The 27,875-nt window shown below is 40.8% G+C and overlaps 1 protein-coding gene across 4 annotated transcripts in view; it reads left to right on the plus strand.

Annotated features, from left to right (window-relative positions):
- Positions 1-27,875, plus strand: part of TCF12 (transcription factor 12) — a 291,989-nt gene that overhangs the window by 154,501 nt on the left and 109,613 nt on the right. For all 4 annotated transcript variants that reach the window (XM_068275505.1, XM_068275506.1, XM_068275507.1 and 1 more), the window contains exons 6-7: positions 8,465-8,526; positions 27,688-27,823. In XM_068275505.1, coding sequence (XP_068131606.1) covers positions 8,465-8,526; positions 27,688-27,823 — 198 coding nt within the window. The remainder of the gene's footprint in view (positions 1-8,464; positions 8,527-27,687; positions 27,824-27,875) is intronic.

Below are 27,875 nucleotides of genomic sequence, written 5' to 3' on the forward strand. Positions count from 1 at the left end.
TTTGTTATGGCTATTATTTAAAGAGACACTGAAGCGAAAAAAAAAATATGATTTGGTGAATTGGTTGTGTACTATGAATAATTACTAGAAGATTAGCAGCAAAGAAAATATTCTCATATTTTTATTTTCAGGTATATAGTGTTTTTTCTAACATTGCATCATTCTATAATATGTGCACATCACACAACACTCAGCATTCAAAATGAGTCTTTCAGAGCAGTCTGTGAAGTAATGACCTCTCCTCTAGCAGAGGAAAAGTAAATAGTCCAGGAACAGTTGAGATAATAAAAGTCAGATAACAGCCCTCTCCACGACTAACTTAGTCGGAGAGCTTAATGGCTTGTTTGCATAGAGATAACAACTGGAGTTTCTCAACTCTTCCTGTACTGGAAACAATTACACTGATGTATCTGATCTTAATGTTTGTTTTTCTTAGCTGTGCTACACATACAAATCATAATATCATCATTTTTTTTTCGCTTCAGTGTCTCTTTAATGTTGTGCCTAAATTGTTGTTTACCGTTGTTATTGATGTTATTTAACGTCGCGCCTACATTTTTCAAATGTATGCCGGTGGAGGAGCTGCTACAGTAGTGTTTGCCGATGCTTACCATCTCTGTTTGTTTAGCACAAGATTGCACATCACATTTTTCCAGTATTTATACACTTGCATGTACAATTCTAAACTTTGTAGTTACCAGTATGCAGTGTAGTTTTGCACAGGGCATTTTTTTATTTATTTCACCAATTAGAAATTTGATTGTGGATTCCGTTTTGTGGAGATAAATGGTAACTACCAGCACAGTAGTCTTTTTAAACATAATATTCTTTCTTATTATGTTAATTACTTATAGTCAACATGTTAACCAGATTTAGATTTCAGAAATGTGTTTAATGTGGTGCTGAAATAATTTGGAGTGGTAAGACCTAGAAAAGGGTCTTCTGTGCTTTATCTGCCACCCTATGAATGATGGTCACAGGCTAAGACCCACTGGAATACTTGAGCTACAGCTGTGTTAGCCATCAAAACTTACGTTTTTCCTGATGAATGTTTGTTTTTTAGTGTCATGGAAACTGTGAGTCAAAGAATGGATATTCTATTCATGTGGGAAATGAACAGTTCTCTGTATAAAGCACCAGTGACTTCCGAAGCTAGCCTTAAAATAGATACTGAGCTTGCATGTCTCAGAGGCCTTGCACAATGAAACTCCATCAAACTGGCCATTTTATGACTATTCGCCTGCTACATGCATGTATTAATGGCCTAGTATACCTGACATTTTTATCACTAGTTATATTTTATGCAAGAACAGCATATCACAACATTTTAAAGACTGCATGCACTTTGCAGATTTATAATGAATATCTTCTCTGTGTTTTTCTCAATTTACTGCAACTGTATGGTTGTCCTTGAAATAAATAAATACTGTATCTGCAATATTGTATAAGGATTATTATTTTTAACCACTTTTCCCTCCTGCAGAAGTATATCTACGGCCCGCAGTACTTCAGTTCCCGCACAGGAGCGTAGATATATGTCCCTTGTCGTGATCGCTACTCTGCGTGCTCCCGCCCACGTGCGTTCTCTTTGCCCCCCGTTAGCTTGAAGATAAGTGTCCCTGTCAATTATCTCTGGCATCAGTGAGATGCCTGCGTCATTGTATTAAAATGAAGTTACACTTACACATACTTCCTGTTCGCATACTATTAGTACGTGGTAGGAAGAAAATGTGTAAGGACATCTTGTGGCCAAATAGTAAAACTATACCTACATACATTTTATTTAATAAATATAACATATATACCATTAAAATTAACCCCTTACCTTCCCCACTCGCCCATAGTTACGGCCCCCCACCCTAAAAAGTTACCTTAGGGACTGAATTTTTTTATATGCATGTCCTGAGGGTATATTACTGTTATTTTTTTACAATATGGACTTTTAATTAGTGATGGATGCAAAACTGAAAAAATGCACCTTTTTATTTCCATTGTACTAGGGACATGGTTTAAAAGTTGTAATAAACTTGAGAAATGGGCAAATCTACTATGGATAAAACCCACAAATGTTAACATTTTTATTTTAAAACTATAGTGGCCAAAAACTGAGAAATAATTAATTCTTTACCATTTTTTTCTTATTATTTCCATTAAAAGGCATTTAGAATAAAATAATTCTTAGCAAAATTTACCACCCAAAGAAAGCCTATTTGGTGGTGAAAAAAGATCTAGTTCATTCCATTGTGATAAGTTGCTATAAAGTTATTGGCGAATGAATGGGAGGAGCGCTGACAGGTGAAAATGGCTCTGGCCCAGAAGGGGGAAAAACCCTTAGTAGGGAAGTGGTTAATACTGGCTTCTTTCTTGAACACATCTGTATTTTTAAGTTCTTTAACCCCCTTTGCGTTATTTTTTTTCCAGATTTTAGGGTCTAAAAGCGGTGTAATTTTTTGGGGGGATCCTAAAACATGGAAAAAAATCATGCTGCTAGGGAAGTTCTGCAGCAGCCCAGCACTCACCTCCCTGGGATACAGCGCTGCAGTTTTCCCTCCGTCCTTTGGGTGGCTCTGTAACGACAGACTGCGATCTCCCCAAGGGGAAGCAGAGCGTCGGAGTAGAGAAAGAAGAATGGTGGCCAACGTCTGGATGCCACGGGAGGTGAGTTAAAACCCCCGCTGCGCGCATTGCTCTGCATAGACCTCCTGGCGGCTACCACGAGTTAAGCTTGGGGATACCGCTCCTGACATGTTTTTTTCCACCCTGAGCTGAACTTGTGATTACCGCTAAGGAGGTTAAAGTCAAAGGGCACTTTGTGAATGGAAAAAATCCAGGAGAGTACTGGGATCATCCTGTCTTGGTGTGCAAAGACCAAAAAATGGCCCGGGGGGGGAGGTGGTTAGTTGGTATGGCCAAACGTGTATTGGCATGCACAAGCAGTATATGGTGTATCAACATTCTAGTGCTTCTAGAGCTTTCCAGTGCCCTGGAAACTGTGTCAGACTCAGAACTTTCAAGTTCCCTCCAGTTATGTTTCTTAGCTTTCTAGTTCTTGTTACATGATGTTGATGCCTTCAACTGGCAACCATAAAGGTGCCAATTAATTAATTAATAATTAATTTTTCTGCAGATTTGATCTTTCGACTTGCGTTTTATGATTGAATTGTACTGAAAACTGCACTGTTTGTTGTTCAAATCATTGTGATAACGATTCTTTGGCCAGTTGGAAAAATCTGAAAGTTGGATATTATGGTCAAATTGTAATGTAAAAACTTCTAAAACGTTTGGTTCATGGGAACAATCAATAATTTCCTTCTGCTTAGTTATGATTGTTCAAATGGCATCAAAAGAGCGCATCTGATGAAAAAATTGTACAGTTAATGGGCACCTTAACATGCACCAGCCTTCCAGTGCTTCCAAAGTAACAGTAATCTACCCTCTTGACATACATATTAAATAAAGTTCAGTTCCTAAGGTAACTATTTAGGTTTGTTTTTTTATTGTATGTATGCGTTCCCATGTATTGATCTCCCGGCTAACGTTGGCGGGAGCAAGCAGGGGGCGAGTGGGAAGGGGACGCTGCATAGAGATATGGTGACATAGTTACTCAGCCCGGAAGAGGGAAAATTGTTAAACGAAGAACATTTCTTAGTTACAATTGATAGAAATCCTAACTAAAATCTGCATTGTTTCTACTTCCTGATTCATGGAAGCACACATATTGTTAACACACTGTGCTTTCAAATGAACTTTTCTGCCTTATCTGACGTGCAGTCATGTGACACGGGGAGAGATTAAATTGCAACTTGTGATTAGACATAAATGAGGGGGTATTAAACAGGCTCTAAATACATACAGGGTGCATTTCTCAGTTTTCCTTCTGTCCTGAGCAAGGGTTCAGATCCACTTTAATGGAGTTCCTGATAATGTTTTTTTTTATTTTTGTGTTCTTTATAATATTTTTTATTTCTTTTTATATTTCATTCCCTGCCATCATATGTATTTTTTGTTTTCTTTATTGAGTTTGCTTCATACTGTGTTACGGATTCCAAAGTGTGTTTATGCGTGTAGTTTGGGTGCAAGAAAATAACAAATGTACTACAGCATAGGTCTCCGCTTGTATTAAAAGAGAAAATAGCAATACACCACTACTTTACTGTTCCTATATTTGTTTTGAAAGGAAAAAATGATCTAGTATTGTAACCTGTTTGGTTGGTTACTTTTTCCGATTTCTGTAAAGCACAAATATACTTGCCTGTCTTCACGTGTGTGTCTGACCTGTGGCACCTACAGGCTTAGGCTATTTAGTGTTAGCTGCTCCTAGGTGCCATAGTAAAGCATGCATTCCCTGAGCTTCACTGCAGCTTACTTATTTAAAACAGCCAAATATATGTATATTAAGTGGAGTAGTTTTTCCCTACTTCTCTCAATCGTAGGAGTTATCAATAAAATGTAACACATTCAATATGGTAGTTGGCACAGCTCAAATCACTAGCAGACTGTGATTACTTCAGTCGCAGTGAACTGTATTGATTTGAGGCTGCTGCCTGTGACAAAATGACTGTGCTGGTTTAAGATGGAGAATGTGATGAGATAAGGACTAGGTTAGAAGAGTGATTACAACTAGGGACTTGCTAATCACTGACCTCTGCAGGAATCCTCCGGTTTATCACTGATCTCACTTGCACTTGCCATTTTTTTCTGTTGCTGCCTTATCGTTTGTAGTCAGTGAGTAATTTGGCATGGAGAGAACAGGAGGGGAGGGTACAGCAAGTCCAGCAGCTGTGCTTGTTGATATTTAAACATTTTCTCTGTAGCCAGCAGCATGCTCGGCACCAGAACAGTAACACTTACATTGTTGTGAGGAAGAAGGAAGACATTCATGTTTGATGTAATAGCTTTATAATTGCATTTATGGCAGATTTGTTATTGCTTTTTTTTTCCTTTCGTATGCTTCTATTGTGCAGATTTTTTTGGGACATCCTAAACTGTAGTAACTATATGAGGCTTCTTTTATTTGAATAAAAAAAAAAAAAACAGTGGCAGTCTGATAACTGCCACTTTCCTGTTCTCAACTTTTTAGAATATGATCACTGCTGTGTAGTGGAACTCAAGGTAGCGGTGATTGCAAAGATAGCGAAAGCGGAGTTTGGCTTCTGTACGAAGTGGCGTTTTGGCTTCAATTCCGGATAGTTGCCGTGACACCTGGTAGTAGCCTTGACTGTGAGGATAGCGATGGTGGAGACTGGCTTTTGTGTGAAGTGTAGTTTGGCTACCACTCCGGGTAGCTGCGGTGGCTTCAGGTAGCAACGCTGGAGTACAGCTACTGTGCAGCTGTACTCCAGGTAACGGCAGGGACTTAAGACTTCAAGTGGTGTTTCTTTATGGCAGTATTAGTGTTAGAGGTAGGAAGGGAGTAGGTTAGTGTTTAGATATTGGAAGGGGGTGAGTTAATGTTGGGTGGAGGAAAGGGGTAGGTTAATGTGAAGTTAGGAAACGATAGCAAATCAGTAAGATTACCGATATTCTACTATTGGGAACAACTCACTGCCAATTCAACTCTTTTTAATGTATGCTGGATTGGAGGGAGGCCAAGTGGTGGGTCCCTGAAGGTGTCTAAGTTGGGGTGCAGATAAGTTAAACTTATCCACATATTACTTAATGAGAAAATGCAATGTTAAAACTATGGTAATGCTTTTTAATTTTCATTAGACAACATGTGGGCTTTTAGCATTTTCAAGTCTTTGATTTCGAGTTTAGTTGGGCTTTATTTAATTTGCCACAGAAGTTTACTTCTTTTCCCTCTAACACCATCTTTCATCATGTTATCTTTATATTATTCATTTTTAGCGGTCTCTTATTTACTATTACTAGATTATTTGTTTTGAAACCTTTAGTAGCTGCCATGCTGTAAGCATAGTTTATCATTTTATGTTCAGGTCTCATTTTAGTTAGAGGAAATGCTGACGCTGAGTAATGTGAACAGCTTGATTCATGCTACTTCTGGTAATTTTGCCTAGCCGTGTATTTGCTTTCAGCCTGATGCCTGTAAGTTAAAAATATATTTTCCTTGGATTAAATATCTTATAATTTTGACGCTGCACCGCTGCGACCGTGAAATGCAGCATTAGCATACGTTTTAGGTAGCATAAGGAATTCAAGTAGATTTTAATGGCAAACTGCAGCTCATTTCAGAATGGAAGAATGTTTAGGCTGCATGAACAATTTTGTTGTCCCTATTTGTATTCTATTTCTAGACGTCTACTTTGGCTGATCTAATGTTGATGCTTTCTCTAACTGGGCGGTTACCCGGAGCGGAGCTGGGAGTAGGTTAATGAGTGGACACTGCGGATTCAACGTCTGACATCCTTAGTATTGTATTTGGCATTTGTCTCTTGAATTGCTTTTACAAGGAATTCTTGTGTTGCATTTAACTAGATCTAGAAACTAAGATTTTATGCTGCAGAACTTTATCATACCATAAAGTTATAACCACCCTGGATAAAAAGGTATTCTGAAGACAATTGTATTTTAGGTTTGTGTCTGACAGCTAAACAATGACGATGTCCCTCTCATATTGGGTAACCACCTTCCCCAGAATAGATAGCGTAAAAAAATGTGCCGCCAGTATTGGGCAGCCCTCCAGTATAGATAGCCCGATGTGCCCCCCCCCCATTAGGTATCCTCTCCCCGTATGCAGAGTTAAGCTGAGCGCATTTCACTCACCTGTCAGCGATGCAGCCAAGGTGATCTTACTTTCTTCTCTGACACCCTTGGCGCATGTAATAAGAGATGCCACAAGAGGGTGTCATAGAGAGGAGACAATGCGTCACAGACAGGCTGAAGAAGGCTCTCCGCAGTGCTGATAGGTGAGCAAAGCACGCTCCACTCTGCATATGGCTGGGCAAGGGGGAACACGCAAGAGCTCTCCGCCCAGTGGCTGGTGTCTCCCGAGCCTCGGCCCGGCCCTGCGCCTATCACCCTTCCATTCCCTCCTCTTAAGGGGGAGAGGAAGGGCAATAGGAATGAACATAGCCGCAAACCTGCCTCTTCCTGCCTCTTGAATTAGCCAAAAGTCAAACTTTTAAAGGAGTGGTTACTGGAACCAGGAGGAACAAGGAGAGGAATGACCAATGCACAGAGGTGTGTGGATCCAGCATGAGCATACCTCTGCGCTTACCTTGGTTACCTGTGTTTACCTTGGTTAAGTTACCTCTGTAACTTTTGGCTCTGGGTTTAAATGTGATAATTCCAAGTGATTAACTGTTTATTGATGATTTGTGATCCTGAATGGCAGGTTATGCTTTGGTGAAAAAAATAATTGCACATCCCTATATTTTACTACTTAAATGTTTTTGTTTTTAGTCTGAGGTGTGTAGTGAAGAGAGATTTTGTTTTCTGAATAGGTTAGTTATCTTAGTCAGACTGAGGTTGCTTCTGTCAAATGATGAAGTGGTGTTTATTTTCATCATTTATATGTGCATTATGTACCAACTAACCTCATGTTTGTAGTCTGACTGTAGAGTTTTTTTTCTCTTCCTTTGTTTATATAGTAATAGTTTTGAGATTAATACACTATAATACATAGTACTATAAATCATTCTGTTGGTATTTGACTTACTGTGCACTGTACATGTATTGATTTAACTGGCTCACAGTAAACGTGTTGTTTTTCTGTTGTTGTTGTGGTTGTTGTTTTTCAAGGAAACCTGAAATGAGATGAGAATGGATGGGATTTGCCATTACTGAATTTCTTGAAACAAATGGTACATACATATTAGCCCATCAACCTAACAGCTGATTGGTTAACAGTTGATTTGATGCCACAGGGAAAAAAATAATCAGAAAAATACTAACTTCTCTTCTCCTGTGCCCAATACTAACCTCCCTTCTCCTCTGCCTAACACTAACCTCCCTTCTCGTGTGCTTTACACCAATGTCCCCTCTTCTCCACCTAACTTCAGCCTCCTCTTTCCTCTCCTAACACTAGCAATCCCCTCTTCTCTACCTAACCCTAACCTCCCCTCTTCTCGGCCTAACAACCTCTAGTTTTAGGCATAGTAGAGGTTAGTATGGTGTATTGGAGAGGAGAAGTTAGTGTTAGGCAGAGGAAAGATTTATGCTTTTCTGATGAAGTTCTCTCCCTGATGTGTAGAATCATCTATACAGTAAGTAGATCAGCTGTTAGATCGATGAGCTAATATGTATATGCCAAATAAAATTTTGCTTTGCAGGCTGTCATGCCTTAAAGTTTTTAAAATGAGCATGCAGATATTGGCCTGGCTGCATCTTTGTTACAGTCCTCCGGTATTTCAATCCAAATGATTAACATGACATTACAGCAACTGGTATTTAACTTGTACTAAAGATGGCAACCTCCATATTCTTCCCATTACAGATTTCCTTTAAACTACTCTAAGGAACCAACACTTTGGGAAAAAAATGATGTTTCCTGTTGCTTTTGTAGGGAAAACTGACAGAGGTCCATTTCCACTTTATGGGCGAGATTCTTCAGTGCCTGGTTGTCAGGTAAGTGTTGATTGTATTCAGGGATAATTGGCTTCTGTTTGTTGTTCTGTAGTAAAATTCCACTTTTTTGAGAAAAAGCAACGCCCTTTGTAATGCTTAATATTTTTGCATACATTGTTTCAGCTTTCTTGCCTTGATTGTATGTGCAGAGATCAATATAGCCCAACATAGCATAACAAGGTTTCTATTACAAAACTACCTGATGCTTGTGAGGTTGTGGATTACTTTAGGTATATATATGAGCAGATGCAACGCTTCATGCTCTGTGCAGGTGATTACTGTAGGTGGAAGAGGGGCGTTGATGGATAATCTGTACTTTAAAGAGAACCCAAGGTGGTTGCTAATAATGATATCCGCATACAGAGGCCGGGTCTGCTTATATTGGCCAGCCTCTGTTGCTATCTCAATCCCCCCGTAAGTTCCCCTTGTGCTCTGCCATGCCCCCATAAATCACAGCCGCTCTGTCGACACGCAGCATGTCGCAGCGGGCTGTGTTTACCTATGTAGTGTCAGTCTCACCGCTCCCCTCACCTCCTGCATAGCTCCGGTCCCCGCTGATTGGAGGGAAAGGGATGTGGGTGGGGACCGGAGCTATGCAGGAGGCGAGGGGAGCGGTGAGACTGACACTACATAGGTAAACACAGTCCGCTGCGTGTCAACAGCGCGGCTGTAATTTATGAGGGCATAGCAGAGCCCAGGGGGAACTTAGGGGGGATTGAGATAGCAAGAGAGGCTGGGAAATATAAGCAGACCCAGCCTCTGTATGCTGATATCATTCTTAGGAACCACCTCGGGTTCTCTTTAATGAATACAGTCATGTAGTTTATAATTACAAAACACCATTTCGTCTAAAGGTGGACTGCTTACTGAAATGAAGAAAAAAATAATTGCTAATATTGTGCTAATACAAAATTTACCACTGTTTTTTGAAGTGGAATTTCACTTTATGTACCTTTTACTGAGCCACTTGAATTCATAGCCAAGCACATTTTTAATTTAATTTTTAGGGGGAGAAAACGGGGAGCTAAAAAAAATTGTAATTTTTTTCTATACTTTACTACAGCAGCTCGCCTCTTTTTTTTTTTTTTTTTTTTTTTTTTTTTTGCCAACTGTTGTCCTGTCTGTTATCAGCAAATAAGTGGTAATCTACTCTATGTACCTGGCCTGTGAAAAGACTAGTAAGACTCTATTGTACACTACAAGAGTATACTTCCTACTCATATTATAATTCACTACAGAAAACCCTAGCTTAGTTCAGAGAAGTAACAAACAAGCACAATTACTGCTAGATTAACCTCCCCACCCCCAGGTCAGTATGATTATTTCCGGATTTTAAGGTCTCTGTAAAAGGTTTCAGACCCTAAAATCAGGAAAATTCATGCTGCCAGAACGCCAGCAGCAGACCCTTCTCTCACTCACCTCCCTGGGCTCCAGCGCTGCACTTCTACTTCCATCCTCTGGGTGGAGCTGTAACGCTTTGGTGAGATCAATGACGGCGTTCTCACCAGAGTGTTTCATAGCCTCCAAGAACAGGAAGGAGAACTGCTACCGACGTCTGGATCCCCTGGGCAGTGACTAAAAGCCCCACTGCGTGCTATGCTCAGCATAGAGCTCCCAGCGGCTAGTCCAAGCGTTGCTCAGGGTTACCGCCAAGGAGGTTAAGCCACCCAGCACTCAAAAATAAACCACATAATAAGTTGCTGCTCAGCGCACACAGGAAAGTGAGGATATCCCTATGGGCTGTAGGAGTCACCAGTGTTGGGAAGGAATTAACCACAGAGGCAAAAATCACTGTCACAAATGCTAAATGGCAGCATCTGAAAGGTGGTAAATCCATAGATAACAGTCATGCGAACAGTTGCCCAAAATTAGCCTATTTTTAGGTAAGCAGTTGTTTTTGGGATCTGCAAACCTGAAAGAAACTCAAGCAAACACATGGAGATAGTGTATTGTATCAGCCAGGAATCTAGCATTGCACAGCAAGAGTAGTGCTCATACTCTCATCGATTTTCCCATTTGACTCCATGCAGTTTGGATCATCTGCTTGGAATCCATATCCCAAAAAGTCCGATTGATCGATTCTTGAATGATTTTTTTTTTTATAAATCTATCAAAAATATAGATCGGACAGGATGGAAAATGTAAATCAATTGGAACGGGGCAAGAGCATTGGCAGTTCGATGGCCTATAGCTTTGCACTGCATCGAACAGTGCAACTCTGCAGTTTGATTGCTTTTCAATAGATTCCTTACAGGAGTAGATTGGAAATTGATGTGCAGTCTATGGTATGAATCTATTCCTTCTGAATCAATTCTATATACACACTCTAAAGATGACCACACAGTTGTTGTTTTTTTCCAGTCAATTTGAGGCAGATTCAATCACTGATAATCTGTTACTATGTGGTAGGATTTTTTTTGGCCACATCTGGTACCCATCTGTTAGTGTACGGTACCTTTTAAATAGGACTTTTTTAAAATCCCATAGTCGTATTTTGTATTTAAAGGTTTAAGTCCACTTTTAACATTTTTGATAGTCTCATGTATGACAATTTTTGTTTTTCAGCTGCCACATAAATCTTAACTACTAAAGTTTGTTGTCTGTCCATTGCACTCAGAAGTGTTTTTTAGCCACAAAGGCCTCAATTCACTAAGGCCCCATTCACACTTAAGCGTTTTGCCGGCGCTCTCAGCAAAATGCTCAAACGCTAGCGCTTTTGAAAGCGCTAGTGTAATTAAACCACATGGGCCCGTTCTTACTTGGGCGATTTGCGGTAATCGCTGCAAATCGCCAAAAATCGTGAAACGCAAACGCGTCGCCTGCACCATTTTCAGGCGATTTCCCGGCGATCACGTTCCAGTGCTATAGAGGCGCTACACGCGATCGCAGAAAAATCGCAGCTGTGTTAAGTGATTTTTCCGCTGAAAAATAACTCTCGCAAAACTTTTGCGCTTTCAAGTGTGAATGGGGCTTAAAGAGACTCTGAAGCGAGAATAAATCTCGCTTCAGAGCTCATAGTTAGCAGGGGCATGTGTGCCCCTGCTAAAACGCCGCTATCGCGCGGCTAAACGGGGGTCCCTTCACCCCCAAACCCACCCCCGCAAACCTTGGTCGTCTTCTTGGTCACAGATTTTCTGTTCCTGGAGGCAGGGCTAACGGCTGCAGCCCGGCCTCCAGTCGCGTCTATCAGTGGCGCATCGCCGCCTCTCCCCCGCCCCTCTCAGTGAAGGAAGACTGAGAGGGGCAGGGGAGAGGCGGAGATACGCGCTGACAGACGCGTGTGGGGCAGGGCTGCGGCGGTTAGACCTGCCCCAATGTGGAAGCGCTCCCCGGCTGTACGGAGGGGATTTGGGGGTGAAGGGACCCCCGTTAAGCCGCGGGATAGCGGCATTTTAGCAGGGGCACAAATGCCCCTGCTATCTATGAGGTCTGAAGCGAGATTTATTCACGCTTCAGACTCTCTTTAAAGGCAGTTTAGTAAAATCATTTAGGTCGGTAAAATACCACATTTGGTATTTTGCATTTTTTTTTTCCAAATTCACTAAAGATTTTCTGCATGAGGGAGAAGTTAATTTACAGAACAAACATACAGGTAGTCCCAGGTTAACGAACGAGATAGGGCACTGTAGGTTCGTTCTTAACCTGAATCTGTTCTTAAGTCTGAACACAGTGCTATCTCTTCTGTGCCCCCCTGTGCCTTCAGTGTCCCCCTCTGTGTCACATCTGCCCTCTTTACCTGCTTATATACGTTTAAAAGCCTTTTTTTTTTAAATATTTAAAAATCTATTTTCTCAAAAAGTACAAGTCCAATTTGAAATTTTTTTTTTACTTGTTCCCATGGAAACATAGAATCCATGTAGTTCGTAAGTCAGGGACAACCTGTACTTTAATTCACTAAGCCCTCCTCGATAAGCCTTACTTACCAGCTGTGGAGCAGGTCAGCGCTTGTTGTATGATTCAGGGTTTTCTGTCCAGTGCATCTCTGACATCCCTTTAGATTTGCTGCAGCCACCGGGGGAGCTCTTCGGTGTGACAGTATACAGATTTTCACATCCAAAGGGATGCAGAAAAACTTCATAAAATGTCACCTTCCCCTGCTTTGCTACAGTGAAGACCCACATTCTACCATGTAGGATCAAATCAGCACGAGAAGCAGAGCTCTCTATTGGCTGCCTGCCTCTTCGTATTGGCGGTTTTAAATGTTACTGCATGGAGAGACCATGGAGAGAGTGAGTTATCGGCTGGTAAGAGCTGGAGAAAAATATCAAACACTTTTGCACAATTTAGCGAATGTGAATTGCAATTTCTTGATGTTCCTTGAGGGATTTACCACACAAGTCTGTAATTTACCTCACTTGTTGTTAATTCTCATTTTCTATGCGCTAATAGGTTTACTGAATTGGAATTTGGGAAGGTGATCGGTAAAATCAGCTTTTTTCAGCATTACCGAATGCGGTAATGCTTAGTGAATTGAGGCCAAGGTGTTTTAGTTTTATCAGCTCTAATTAGTTATCGGTGAGCTATAGGTTGCATGCGGACTTCCATTTTACCACCTACTGTATAGGAGCTTACCTACACAATCTGTTATATATTCAAACTCTGTTGGTTTTCATACTTCATGGCAGTAGTAAAATTTGGCAATCGTTGGCCATTCAAAATTGGAAGTGTGTTTGCACCCTTAGGCTATAGATCACCTACAGCCTGACTGTAGAGCAACTATAACTAAGAGTCCTACATTTTTAACCTTTACAGTGAGAAAAATAACAAATCCCAGCCTAAGTAGGATAGAAATAGAATTGGTCAGCCATACTCATTCATGTAGCTGTAAATCACCTATGAGCTTGGATACATGATACTTGTGCCAATAAAAATGAACCATACCACTTAGTTGACCATCTGAGGTATTTTTCATTGCAACCGTTAAGGTCTACCTGCAGTTTCTTTCACTAGGATTAACAAGTTTACCATGTGAATATGTTGTGTAATACCAATAATAGCATATAGATGAAAATCCATAGCATTGGATATATCACTTGACGTGTGCTGCCCAGCAGTGTTCTGAACACTGAGACCCAATAAAGCTACGTAAGCTGATACAGACTAATGCCTGGAGGGAGAGGGCTGGTAGCACCAGTTATGCAATAATAAGCAAAATGCCCACGCAGCAGTGAAGTCCCTGGCCTTCACCTAATATAGTAAAATCTAGAGAGGGGGTGCTGCAGTCCACACCAAGGGTTAATGTAATGTACTGTGCTATAGAGAGTGAGGAGCAGGTAGAGATGGTTTGCTGCAGCGCTTGGTGATAGCAGTCAGTCCACAAATTGTGCCACAACTTTGAATATCATGAGGAGACTGTCAGAGAAGTCCCCTCTGGCTTAAGTTCCAAAATATTTTAAGGCCATTTGTGAAATAGATGCATTGTGGGATATCTGACATCAGTAGGTTTATTTGCCATGATTTCCTCTCTTCACTTTTAGACTGGCTGAGTCAAAGGAATTTGTCTGCCAGCACCATTGAAAATGGTAGCAAGGGTCAGTCAGCCCTTCCTAAAAATGCAAAGCAGCTCCTCCTCCTCCTCCTTTTTTTAGTGCTTCTGTGAGAATGTGCCCTCTCAAGAACAGTATCTGTGGTTAATTAAATAAAACATGTCTGACGTAACTTCATGATAGATTAAGGTAACATAACACTGCTATAAGCAGGGAAAATGTAGCAGATGGGTTAAATGACGGATATCCACCTGATATCAATAAGTTACCACCTTGCCACAGTGTCCCATTAGATATTTCATCAGAATTTGTTTCCCTCGCCCCATTGCAACTGCTAGCATTGTAAAGGTAGTCCCTGGTTAACAAACGAGTAATGCTAGGTACACACCATACAATTTTCTGTTAGATTTTCTGTTAACTTTACCTGCCACATGTTGGAAAAAATCTATCTGGCATGTAAATCTAACAGAAAATTGTATGGTGTGTACCTAGCATGGCATCAATTCATTAAAGGCTGCTAGGTACACACCATACAATTTTCTGTTGGAAAAAATGTATTTAGCAGGTAAATGTAACAGAAAATCGAAGAGAAAATTGTATGGTGTGTACCTAGCATTAGGGACTGTAGTAAATAAACACCATCCGAGGTGAAAATAAACTGAGAAAAACAATTGTATTTATCCTCCTTCTCCTAAAAATGATTTTTTTTTAGATATCCTACAGTTTTATTTTACATTTAAATCTAGTTTTTACTGCCTCATTGTCTCTGCTCAATGACAACTTCATTGAATTATGCCAGAGTTCAAATCTATGAATTATTGACCTTTTTTAACTCTCTCCTGCTCTCAGAAGTCATTTACTGACAAGAAAGTGGTTTATGGCTGTAATTACTTATCAGTGAGGGTTATGCTATAGTCTGGTCCCGACCCGGGCAGAAACTCACTTGCATTCCTGATGTTAACTTTTTCAGGCAGAGAAAGAAAAACAGGAACACAGGCTTGTTATTCGTGTGCTTAGCACTGTACATACACATATCTATCTCCTCATGTCACCTCGGTTGTCCTTTAACTTGAATCTGTTCATAAGTCGAAACACTGTGCCATTTCTGTCCCCTGTGCCTCCTCTATGCCCCCCTGTGCCTCCAGTGTCCCTCGCTGTTTCACCTCTGTTCCATTCATGCCTTCAGTATCCCCCCTCTGTGTCGCCTCTTCCCCCACATTATCACCACTGCCCTCAGTGTACCAAAGCAAAGTGTAATTTTACTATTTTCTCAAAAACTATAAGGTCTTTTTGAAAAGTTTTTTTTCACTTTTTTGAGCCGTTCGAAAAATGTCAGTAATAATTATCAAATCAGATAATTGTACATAAGATCAAAAATCAATTCTTCATTTTTATCTCTTAAACCATTAATAAGGATGCTAACCAGGCAATCCAAAAGTTAAAAATACCTCATATTTTTCTTCTCCATAAAACATCATTTCACAGTTTCCCTGACTCTTATCTGGTACATCTGCCGCACAAAGGAAGCTGCAAGGCATGCTGGGTTTTCTTTTTTTCTTCATTGCTTTCCCGTTAGACTTGACCAATGCAGCCTGATTGGCTGAAGCCTCTTTCCCTCCTGTTTTCCCCTCCCACACCTCTGTTCCTCTCTGATTGGCCAATATTTCTCAATGCACTTTCTACTGCAGAGCTGGATGGGAGTGTCTGAATACTGGGAGGAGGTTGGGCAATGATACACAGACAGAGTAAGGAAGGAAATTATGTCAGGATTAGCTTCAAGATGGACTCAGATAAAATAAAGTAGAGCAAGTATTTATCTACTTGTATATGTGGTATTTTTCTAAGATAATATGGCTCCTCTTTAACAGACTGCTGACATTTAAGTGCACAGATCAAGCTTTGTTTTGGTGCAACCTCCATTTGGGTCTATGCCAAATCCATGTAATAGTTGCCAAGCTCATGGCTTACATTTTCCATCTGGCTATATTCAGAATATTTTTAATACCTTATATTTATAAATACAGTGCACTTTTGGCTGTATATATTCATCCACCTATTTTGGTGGTGTTGGGGGGGGGGGGGGGGGGAGTGCACACACACACACACACACACTTATTAGTATATGTATTATGTGTGGCATCCTAGATCTTTTCAAAAGAGCAGTTCGATAACTTTTTTGACACAAATCCAAAATTGACTTCTGTTCCCATTTATGATACAGGAAGTTGGAAGTCGGAGTTGAATTAAGTCAGGCATATTTTATTATGCTCTACTTTGGCAGCTTGTTTTGATAGTACACTGCTGTCACTAGCAACAGATTTCTTGAGATCATTGAAAACTTCTTTTTTTCTAAAACCCGTTACACTAAACATTTTCTAAACATTTTAAAAGATATTCCAAATCTATTTTTAAGTAAGAATATGCTCTCCTGGACATAGTTTGAAGTCAACTGAATCTGTTATGTTTAACGTACGACAGTAAAATATGTATATACTCGAGTATAAGCCTACTTCCATCTTTCACCTAAAAAAAAACCTGAAAAAATATTGACTAGAGTATAAGCCAAGGGACACTTGAAAGACATGGAGGGTCTGCATGGAAGGTCTCCACTCTGGCCACATGGTGACAGGTGGACATGGAGGAACATTTCCGCTATGGATCAGCAGCGCTCTGCTTACTGTATGCATGCGAGCGGGTTAGTGGGTAGCAGCGAATGTCTGCATGGAAACAGGGCTGGCGGGTCGGCATGGACCACATGGAGGGTCTGCATGGAGGAAAATGGCAATAGTATGCACCTGCGCACTAACAGCTGCCAAGGGAAATGTAAGCCCAGTCCTGTGCTTCTGAGAAATGGTACAACAACAGTGACTCCTGGCACTCAGCGCTGTGTTACACAGCTGTGTAAGTTAGCAGTCAGTGCTTCAAAACAGAAACCATTGCTACATATTTATGTTATAGCCTAGGGCAAAAGAGGTGAATGCAGGTTGTTCGTCTATCTGACCAGTCTGTGGATTTCTGTCTGTCGTGTTCGGTTGCTGGCTGGTAAATGCAGGGTAAGTTCTGTGGACTGCCAATAGTGCCTCGCATCCGCGTACAGCTGCCGTAGTCACCACACTGACAGTGCTGGGACACGCTGAATACAGCACATATCCAGCGCGTCTTGCAGCTCCGATCTCCCTCTTCCACTTCCGCACACGTTTGTGAGTAGGCGGGCGGTTCACCATGAGAACAGCTTTGCTGAATGCTGGTAGAAAACCAGTAGAGACATGGATGTCTTGCAGATGTGAAAGAGGGAGATCTGAGCGGTGAACACATGCTGGATCTGTGTTGTATTCAGTGTGCCCCAGCTCTGTTAGTGTGGTAAATACTAGCAGCAAATAGGAGAGGCAGCTGAACGCGGGGGCTATCGGCAGTCCACCAAACTTACCCATCCTTCTTTTGCTTGTTTGTTGTTTTTTTTTTTTTTTTTTTTAATTATCTGCATGGAGGATGTCAACTTTTATGCATGCATGCAGTTCAGGCAAGCAGGTGGCAGCGACGGTCGACATGGCAATAGAGCGGGAGGTGGGGGAGTTGTACGGACAGCTACCTTCACAACAGCTGCAGAACACACTCCACACGGCTGCAGGAGACACATCACTGCTCAGCTGGATTGTTTATTGTGGTGGCTGCTATACTTTGTGGGGGCTCACTAAAAACCAATGACTCGAGTGTAAGCTGAGACCCCCACTTTTGGACCACTTTTTTTGGTCTCAGAAACTCTGCTTGTACTCGAGTATATACGGTACTTTTAAATAATTTTGTTAGCATTTAGTAGCTTTTGACCTACACAGTCTGATATATGTTTGCACATTGTTATTATTGTGTACTTGTATAGCATAGACCTTATCCGCAGCAATTTTACATAGTGTATATAGTAATGTCACTTACTATCCTCTAGAGGAGCTCACAATCTGTTCCTGAACAGTCAGTTTTTGCTATTCTTATTCCTATTGCAGTCTAAGGGCAATTTTTGGGAGCAACTTAATAACCTATCTGTAGTTTTTGTGGGGTGTGGGAGGAAACCGGAGTACCTGGAAGAAACCATGCAAACACTGGGAGAACACACAAAGTTAAAATTCTAAATTCTTGTTAAAGCACAACTGCCACGATAGGAGTGTAATTCTACATTCTTTACTAATGTTTATAATGTTATTGTATTTATTTTAAGCTCCTTTTAACTGGTACAGAAAAGCACAAGTCCATTCCCAGCCATGTACTTTATATACTCGCATATAAGCCGACCCGCATATCAGCCGAGATACCCACTTTTCCCTTAAAAACTAGGAAAAAATGTTTAACTCGCATATAAGCTCCCTCGCCAGTATAGCCCCCTTGTGTAATTTATCAACCAGACTAGTGTGTATTAACTATGATTATTACCTATACTAGGAGGGTATACATAATAAAGTAAATGGGCAATTACACACATCTAAGTAAAAAAAACAGGCAATTCTCCCATAATATTGTCTCTAGCAGCAATAATAAGCAACATATATTGGGTAGGTATATACATAAAGTGCAAAAGCTGTGCAATAGGAGCAATAATAGTGCATGTAAAGTACTTTGCACAAGGTGATATTGAAGTAGAATGACATGGGGGTTTAAACCAATATAGATCAAGAAACCAACAACCCCAAAGTACATAGTGCCAAGAGGGATGAACCTTACCAGAAATATGCGCGGAGAAGAGAAGAGCCCCCAGGACCCCGGCTGGGGAGAAGATCTTGCAGGGGCTGTTGTATGTGTCTGTGTATCTATTGACCTGTTCTGTGCCCCTGGATGCATGTGGAGTGCAATGATATTCTGGCTGACACTGGTGCTGAGCGGGCTTGCGGGGGACAGAGAATAAGATTTGTTCCCAGTGCCTGCCCTGAAATGGATCGGATTGCCAGACAGGAGTGGATCTTGCAGGGGCAGATTTAAAATGGATGCTGGCGCCTTCCCTGGCGCAACATGCTTGTTGACTCAGATGGATGGAAGAAAGTGCATTTGACAGCGGAAGTTTGGATGGCCGACGGGGTGTGCCGTACGTATCGTGCAACATTGTCGGTGCCCTGTTTATCAGTGTGTCATCCCTAGAACTCCCATTAGCGGCACTTTAGAGATGACACAAGGGTAAAGAGGGCACTGAAATAAACACTGCACACCCCGCCGGCCACCCGCACTTCCGCCATCAGATGCACTCTCCTCTGGCCATCCGAACCAACAGGCAGGAAAGCATGTTGCGCCAGGGCAGACGCCAGCATCTATTGTAAAGCATCCCCTGCAGTATCTACTCCCCTTCGGCCATCTGATCCGCTGTAGGGCAGGAACCTATCTGATCCTCTGACGTCCCCCCCCTTTTTCACCACATCAGCTATCCAGAAAAATGGGTGCAGATTGTCACTTTGTGTTCCATTTACTTTTTGAAGCAGACACCATTTTTAACATGAGGACAGTTTGCTGCAATTCACTGCACTGCAGAAAACCTGTTCTAGTGAGAACTGAGCCTATAACTGTAAATTAGTTGTGTTGCACTTTACTGCAGTGGGCAGGTGTGACACTTTAAACTCAAAACAGTTGTCATACTGTCTGTTCTGCAATAGTAGTATGTTTACACTGGAAGGAAGCAACTGATGGATGTCATTAAATAGCAGCTAGTTATGATGTTGGGATAATACAGAAGCATACTTTCACATTTTCTGTCTGCTGTGTATTATGTCAGATGTGTATGGCAGCTGGCTTCAAGGTATAATTGGTCACATGGCTGAAGGAAGCTGCTAATTGGATTGTCTGCATGGCCATGCAAAGTGCATTAGCTTTCAGTGTCCTCCGGACACTGCGGCCTGCAGCAAGGATACAGGTAATTAGGTAACTACCCTCTATTCTGTCCTGGATCTGTTGAAAAGGGGTTGCATTGCTTTGAACTTTGTGTATATGTAAACAAGCCAATATACAATCAGACGGAGTCTGGAAAGATGAAGTGTTTGAGTTGCTTTGCAGTCTGCAAAGTTCAAAAGTGGGACAGGAAAAGCCTTGAAATGTGCATGTCACAGTTAGCCCAGATGTGACAGGGGGCTCTGCAGACAGTGATGTCACAATCTGGGAAATTGCATTAGTTTTGGGACTGAACATTAAATGCCCCAGGCCACAAATCGGCCTTTAAGACCCAGCATAGGACCTTCACAACTTGTAGTTCCCAGGAGATAGAAACTACGCTAAAACTGCCCCGACTACTGGTCGGAAACTGCGTGCTCCTTGCAAACAACGCTCTGATCTTCATGCTGGTAACGTTTACTCCCGTTTTTATTTTTATGCGAACGGTCTTAGGTATGTTTGTAATTTTTACTTTGTTTTTGTAAATCTTTTGTATATATTATTTTCTGACTTCTGCTGTACTAGCCCAAGCTCATAGTCTGGAGAGACTGCAGTGTAAATTGCGTTACAAGTTTAGTGCCTGATTGTACCTTGCTAATGTGTGATTGTATTGTGTGTGTGGCGTTCCTGTATTTGGCTTAAAGCGATAAAGCTGACCCAAAAACAAAAGCGCCGGACTGCGTGCAAGCCACTCGACAGCAGAGTGGGAATTGTTTAAGTGTTTAGCAGCAGCTAGTGGTGGCAGTGAGAAGTGTTTTGAGGGGTTACAGCCTTGTGTTAGCTCGAATAAGGCTGCTTCCCCTCTTGATCTGGTCAAACCCGCAGTCGGGAACCGTATCTGCAGGCGTGCCGCGGGGCCGGTTCCTGACAATGGATGACTATCATTATCATCTTAAACCTGTCCAAAGCTTCTTATACAGCTAATTAAAATTTCAGGTTTTACTGAACCTAAATTTGACTTTTTTTGTGATATGAATAGTTAAATTTACTGAGTAGAAGTGCTTTATTCTATGCCTGTAGAAGACAGGGATAAATGTGCAATCTAATGTACACAGCATAACTTAAATACTTGCAGGTTAGCACAAAGCATTTAATGAAACCTTGTCTGAGACAAAACACTGGAGAGGATCATAATTAACGTCTCATTTTCAGCCAGTTGCTATTGATTACTCATTCATGATTCTTTTGTTCTTGAAATTGTAACAACTGTATTTCACTGTGCTATCTAATGAGATCCTTAGTATCAGATCATTTAAACAACATGCATATAATTGCCATCTTATCCATAGAATTCCATTGTTGCCAAGATTTACATTATAATGAGAAAATATCCTAACTTTAAAAATCCTGGGACAAGGTTTCAATGTGTAATTTTTTTTAGAAATCCTAGCTAGAGGGGAAGGCTTATTGCTGCTGTTCAGCTTCTAATGAAGCACTTTAAGCAGTATGGCTCATCCCTATGCTGGTCATGCATAGTTCTGCAAGTGGCAAATGCTTGGAATTTGTTGCATTGCAGTAAATTGAGCTGCTCTCCAGTGAGTCTGGGCAGTCAAGATATATGCGTGTCAAGCAGGTTAAATGAAACTTTCTGCTCATTGGGTGCTTAGACTAAAGGACAATCACTAAGAAATAGTGCATTGAGCAACATATCTGTGAATAGTCAATAGTCCTAGTTCAAAAGTCTTGAAATGCAGAATTTTTCTAATTAATAAATCTAATTCAAGCATCCCCCAGTGTAACAATGATAAAACTTGGAGACCAACTTAAAGCAAACCTAATCCAAAAACAAGCGTTTAATGCAGTGCTAATATGACAACATATATTATCAGCAAATACTGATTTTTTTTTTTCCCCCTAGAAATGCAATGGAATTACCTGTATTTTGGGTGGGCATGGCTTCCCATAAACCCAAGTGACGAGCTGCCTCCGTAACATCCCTAATGCTAGGTACACATGATGCAATTTCCCGTCAGATTGACGTTGATGCTGAAGTTGCATTGTGTACACATGTCCAAACTGCTCCGGATCAATAATGAGATAGATTTTAATCAGCACTTCACAAAATAGATCCATCAATCGATTGGGATCAGATTGGGCAAGTTGGAAATAAGTGGTGCGACCCGCTGATCTGATGGGAAGTTGCACTATGTATACCTGGCATAAGAATCTAAATCAGAATCGGCTTTATTTGCTAGGTAGTAACTGCCCCCTTCTGCACACAACATTGGTGGGTGTGTTTAAATCTTTAACAGGCTTTTTTCAATGACAGGCCAGTAGGGGGCAATCTTTACCCCTCCTATCTGCTGCATGGTTGAGCTGATGAGGGTAAATGCATACCAGCTCTGCCCTTTTTTCATCATCATGAAATGAAGGTATGAACTGAAACAAATGGGGAGGAAAATCACAGAAGCTAATTTGTAGGTATAATGTGTAGCTTATCGGCAGTTAATCAATTCGGTATAAAATTTGGTTTAGGTATGCTGTATGGAAAACCATTTATTTTAGTTTTTTTTATATTCTGGAAAGGAATTAGGAGTTATTTTTTATTTGTTTTTACAGATCTGTTTTCCCATTGAGTAGATTCATTTCCATTTACTGTTCCCATGGACCAACAGGACTTCAACATGCATCTTAGCGATCTTAGGGATATAATCATATACACAAACTGTAGCATAACTCTACAGAATAATGTTAATCTGCATTACCACTTTTTTGTTGCGTTGCATTGTAATGTTGCGTTGCAGCTTTACAATGCAAAGTCCTACTGTGAACCTAGCCTCAGGGTCGCCCATGGAGTATGCCTTAAGTGGCTGCAGCTCTGGCGCTTTTAGCTCTCCAGGAGAAAAGCGCAGCCTGTGCGAGTACAGCCATACAGAGCGTGCATGAGTATAGCTGTGACTGTGCCTTAAGCCAGATCTGCTCTTGCATGAGTGGCTCTGTGCAGGTGCAGTTGTACTCACGAGGGTGCCGCCCTTACCCTAGAAGTCCTACCATGAGCTGCATGGGGGGACCAGAGGACAGTGAGGGAAGCCTCATTGGGATCCAGAGGCTTCCCTCTCCTTTATTTAATAATTTTGGCCTTGGGTTCACTTTTAGGAAAATTGTTCAGTTTGCCATATTTAAATGCGTCATGATCCAAAACATCCTTTTTTACTCTATATTTATCGTTGTATAGAAAAGCACATAGCTGTAAATTAGGGACATTTTTTTTCTACTTTCTTTCTTAGACTCCAACTCCACAGTTTATGAACCATTGATTCCAACTCCGGGTACCCAAAATGACTCAAACTCCTAGGTCTAATACTTACCAGGGCTGTAGATTATGTACACAAATCATGGGCACCTGGAAAGAACCTTTAATTTTTTTCATACCTGTGTGTGTGTGTGTGTGTGTGTGTGTGTGTGTGTGTGTGTGTGTGTGTGTGTGTGTACGTGTGTGTGTGTGTGTGTTACTCCTACTTCGTGTTTCCATTTGTAACTTACAAATAGACTTGTTAGGTAGCCTTAACTTTGACATAAAAGAGGAGTTCATGTCCTTTTTAAACTGCCTATAGTTCACCAGAATTAGACTGTATATAATTACTTTGAGCAGATGGATATATGAACCTAATAAAATACATCTCAACTTTATCCACAGCATGCACAGTCTCTTGAGTGTTCATATATTCTTTCCTGTAGAAGCCCTGAAGTCAGGATCAGTTATAATCAATAATATCTCTTAGCTGGCTTAAATAAGCAGATAAGTCAGTTGAATGGATTAATGGCATTGATTTGAGTCTTTGAAAAGGCTGCAGACCTCTGCAGTATAGAAAATGTACTTGACAGCTTGAACACATTGCAAGCTTGAGCAAGACTGCACAAAATGTCTTGTTTTTATTTTCTTTAACTTTCTGCAATATGCTAAATTGTTTTTGCTTTTATAATTGTGATTCTGTAAGGCTAAGTGCACATACTAGACAAAAGTCGTTGCATGGGGACAAACCACATCCCCAAATGATGCGGAAAGCAATGATTCTGTACATGGTGCAATGACACAATTGTTAACAGCATTGTTCAGACAATGGAGAAATAAGCATGCAGGCTGCATAAGCAGCGTAACGGTTGTATTTGCAACCATGTGTTGAGAAGCCACACATGTAACTGCGCCTGTGGTTATTAACTAACAATATTTGTACACATAGTCTCACATTAATGATAGTTGCCTAAATGGATCCACCAAAATAGATAATTTGTTGCCCAGGAGAACCATTGTTGGTTATCTTTTCACATCATTGGGTGGACTTTTTAAGTAACAGTTGTGTGTACAAGGCTAAAGCCCTACCAAACATGCAGATCAATTCAGAGAAAAGCTTCATTCTCTTTTAACCTCCCTATTTCCAAATTAATGTCTAGTACACACCATACAATTTTCTGGAAGATTTTCTGTTAGATTTACCTGCCAGATAGATAATTTCCAACATGTTGAAAATTATCTATCTAACCGCCTATCTGCCTATCAATTAAGCATTGTTCTACTCAGCAGGAGATGACCAGTCTTCTGGTTATGCACCAGAGATAATGACCAGTCTCTACCAGTTACAGAAAATAATCTAATTACAGAAAAATCTAACAGAAAATTGTATGGTGTGTACTAGGCATAGGGTCTAAAAGCCATGCAATTTTTTTCACAAGCTTTTAGACCCTAAAAACAAGAAAAAAAATACCACAGAAAGTTCTGCAGCAGCTCCTACATATAACTCACTCAGACATGGGATTACCGCTCTGAGCTGCGGATTTCTGTCCCGAGCCTGACTCAGGATTGCCGCTAAGGAGGTTATAAAAAAATATAATTAAAAAATATATACATACCTATCTTTCTCCAGCCCCCTCCAGGCTTATCGCTCCCACGCTGTCGTCCTCCACCTCCTCGTTCGACCGCAATAGGCCCTGGAAGGTCCTCCGGTCCAGGGCCAACTGCGCGTCCCAGCCGCAAGCTTTCTGCACCTGTGCAGAACACTCCCAGCGACAGGAATGAGATGGGGGAGCGCGCTTTGCTGGACTGCACCAGCGTCGACTGGCCCCTATTGAACGACTTACTGGGGCCAGTGGCAGACGAATGAGAAGGCGGAAGAGGATGGTGTGGGAGAGATAAGGCTGGAGGAAGCCCCGGGTATGTATGTATTTTTTTATTTATTAAGTCCCCATCTCAGGTACACTTTAAGTTGGGTGCACAAGCACAATTTTGGTGCAGAGTTTTGTACAGAGGGGTTGCTAGGCTACAGCACAATGGCCAGATCTGTTATGTAAGCCTAGAGTTTTAGATTTATGAACCTGACTGAACAGCATGTAAGTAATTCTCTAAACAAAACCTGATGGAATATTCATGGCTACGTTTTACTACAGAAATTCAACAGTCTTCTAGCAAATAAGAGAGACCTTTACTACATACAGACATGAAAAGTTAGATTTTAAATAACTCATTGTGAAGTAAAAAAAATTTGGCATCTACATTATTTGTTTATGTATACTCTCCTAGATCTAGAAGGCATTTGTCACAGAATATGTTCATCTATGGTTATACAGTTCATCTTTTTACTCTTCACAACAATGCATGTGAAAGTTATTTCAGAGTGTAATTTGCACAGTTTCTGGTGAAAAGCCTCTTATGTGCGGTTTTGTGGTTCTTAGTAATAGTCCAGTATTCTCTTGTCCACTAGAAAGCATCAGTGTAGCAGTCTGGACTTTGACAGGTGTCAAGGTGATTTAGGAAATTTACTGACTTGGGACAGAATCTCCCCTGGGAATTGAGTGTTCTCTGTTCTGTCAGTAGTAATCTATTCTTCATAGAGTATTACTTTTCCAGAGCTTTATGTTGCTTCAGCTTATAGTTTTTTTGTTTTTTTTAGTTACACCTGATAAATTCTCATGAATGGTCTAAAATGTATTAATTGCATCTTAATACTTTATCACCATTTTCATGGAAACAGTTGACAGCAGCAAAGTTTTCCTTATAGAGGTTTTTACAAGTTCTACCTCTGCATTCATACTCTCAACAACAATTACTACAATATTTTGTGTAATTTTCAAAACAGAATGGGCTGTTCATTAAGTCATTTCACAGTTCATGTAAAGCTGGATTCAGTGAAAACTTACTAGATATGTATATAAAATGATTTCCTGTAAATACAGCAAGTGTTTTCTGTTGGCTTCTAATTAGTCTTATGAATATTTAAATCTCGTATTATAGTCTCAGATATTTACATTTGTTATGTATATGTAAGAAGAACTGGTCAGTTTGACTTAAATGGGGTCTGCCATGAAGAATAATTGAGATGATAAAAAAAATCACTTATTAATAATTAGACTTTATTGAAGGTCATAGATAGAATGGGCAAATAACAGAGCATTGGTCCCGTTGGTAATTAAGATTGAGTGCAGTCTCAATCTCATTGATCTGTCCTAGTTTCCTCAGGATGCCAACCAGTGCTACTACATTTGAGGGGGGGGGGGGGGGGGACAGAAAATAGTATTGGATGTCAATTTCTAAGTCTGGTATACTTAAAAGAAAAAAATCATGGCTGAAACCCAATGCTGGCACCATCTCAGATGTTCAGATGCATTTGAGATTTATGGGTACATTTTTAAGCTAAGCAAATTTGTATTAAAAATTGCATAGTTCTGCATCCACTCAGAAGTATTTGTATCTCAATGGCCATCCCTTGTAGCTTCCTCATGTTGCACCAGAGAGGAAGGGAAAGTGGCAAGAGGGGTAGGGGAGATTCAAATAATTCAGAGTTGATGTAGAATTAGGCAATTTTTTTATTCAAATTTATACAGCCTGAAAACGAACCCAATGAAGCCAAGATGGGATTTAATTGATTGGTCCATTTTAACAAACTACAAAAATTTAAACAAAATTGCATGATTTTGCATCAACTCTGAATTATTCTGCATCTCATTGAGCACCCCTAATTAAGACATCAAATCTTAGTTAAAACAATTACAAGACAGAGCTTTCAGTTTTTACAGCTGACCGTAAGGACTTGTTCACACTACAAGAGCTTTTTTTTAGCGCCAGATATTTGAAAAGCTCTTGCAAATGCAATGCTATGGGGGATTTTTACAAAATCACATTGCTCCAGTGAGAACACTCACACAGGGCATCATTAGCAAGAGCTTTTAAAATCACAAAGTGCTTAGAAAAGCTCTTGTAGTGTGAACAAGCCCTAAAATGACTAGGTTTTAGGGCTGGTGCACACCGAGCGGCTTTTTGGGCGTTTTCAGATCCGCTTGCGGCTGCGGATCTGCTTGGTCAATGTATCTCAATGGGGTGGTGCACACCAGAGCGGCAGGCGTTTTGCAGAAACGAAAAATGCCTGGGTGAGGCATTTTTTGGATTTCGGATGCGTTTCTGCCTCAATGTTAAGTATAGGAAAAACGCAAACCGCTCTGAAAAACGGCTCTTCAGAGCGGTTTTGCAGGCGTTTTTGTTACAGAAGCTGTTCAGTAACAGCTTTACTGTAACAATATATGAAATCTACTATACTGAAAACCGCAGCAGCAATCCGCAAAACGCTAGCAAAACGCCTCATAAAAATAAAAAAAAGCGTTTAAAAATCTGCTAGCATTTTGCGGATCTGCTAGCGGGTTTTGGTGTGCACCAGCCCTGACTCACAATTTCAGTTTGTGCGTAAGAATAATTATCTGTGCAGTCGGCAGCTTTCCTATATATTGCCCCTCCGTTGTGTGTCCATATTGCAGACAGTAATGTGTTCATTGTTTTTGTTGTGTTTTACAGACCAGCCTGATTCGAACAGACATTGGACTTGGGAGTTCTGGGCAGCTTCCTAACTCAGGAAAAGCAGGAAGCCCATATTTTCCATTCTCTGCATCAAGTTCGCGTCGGAGAACTTTGCCGGAGACCCCTGCCCTAGGTTAGTAAAATGTAAATTTTTCTTTTTATGAAACTTGTAAATTTGCTAGATC

This window comes from Hyperolius riggenbachi, chromosome 3 (assembly GCF_040937935.1).
Source record: "Hyperolius riggenbachi isolate aHypRig1 chromosome 3, aHypRig1.pri, whole genome shotgun sequence".
Taxonomy (NCBI): Eukaryota; Metazoa; Chordata; class Amphibia; order Anura; family Hyperoliidae; genus Hyperolius; species Hyperolius riggenbachi.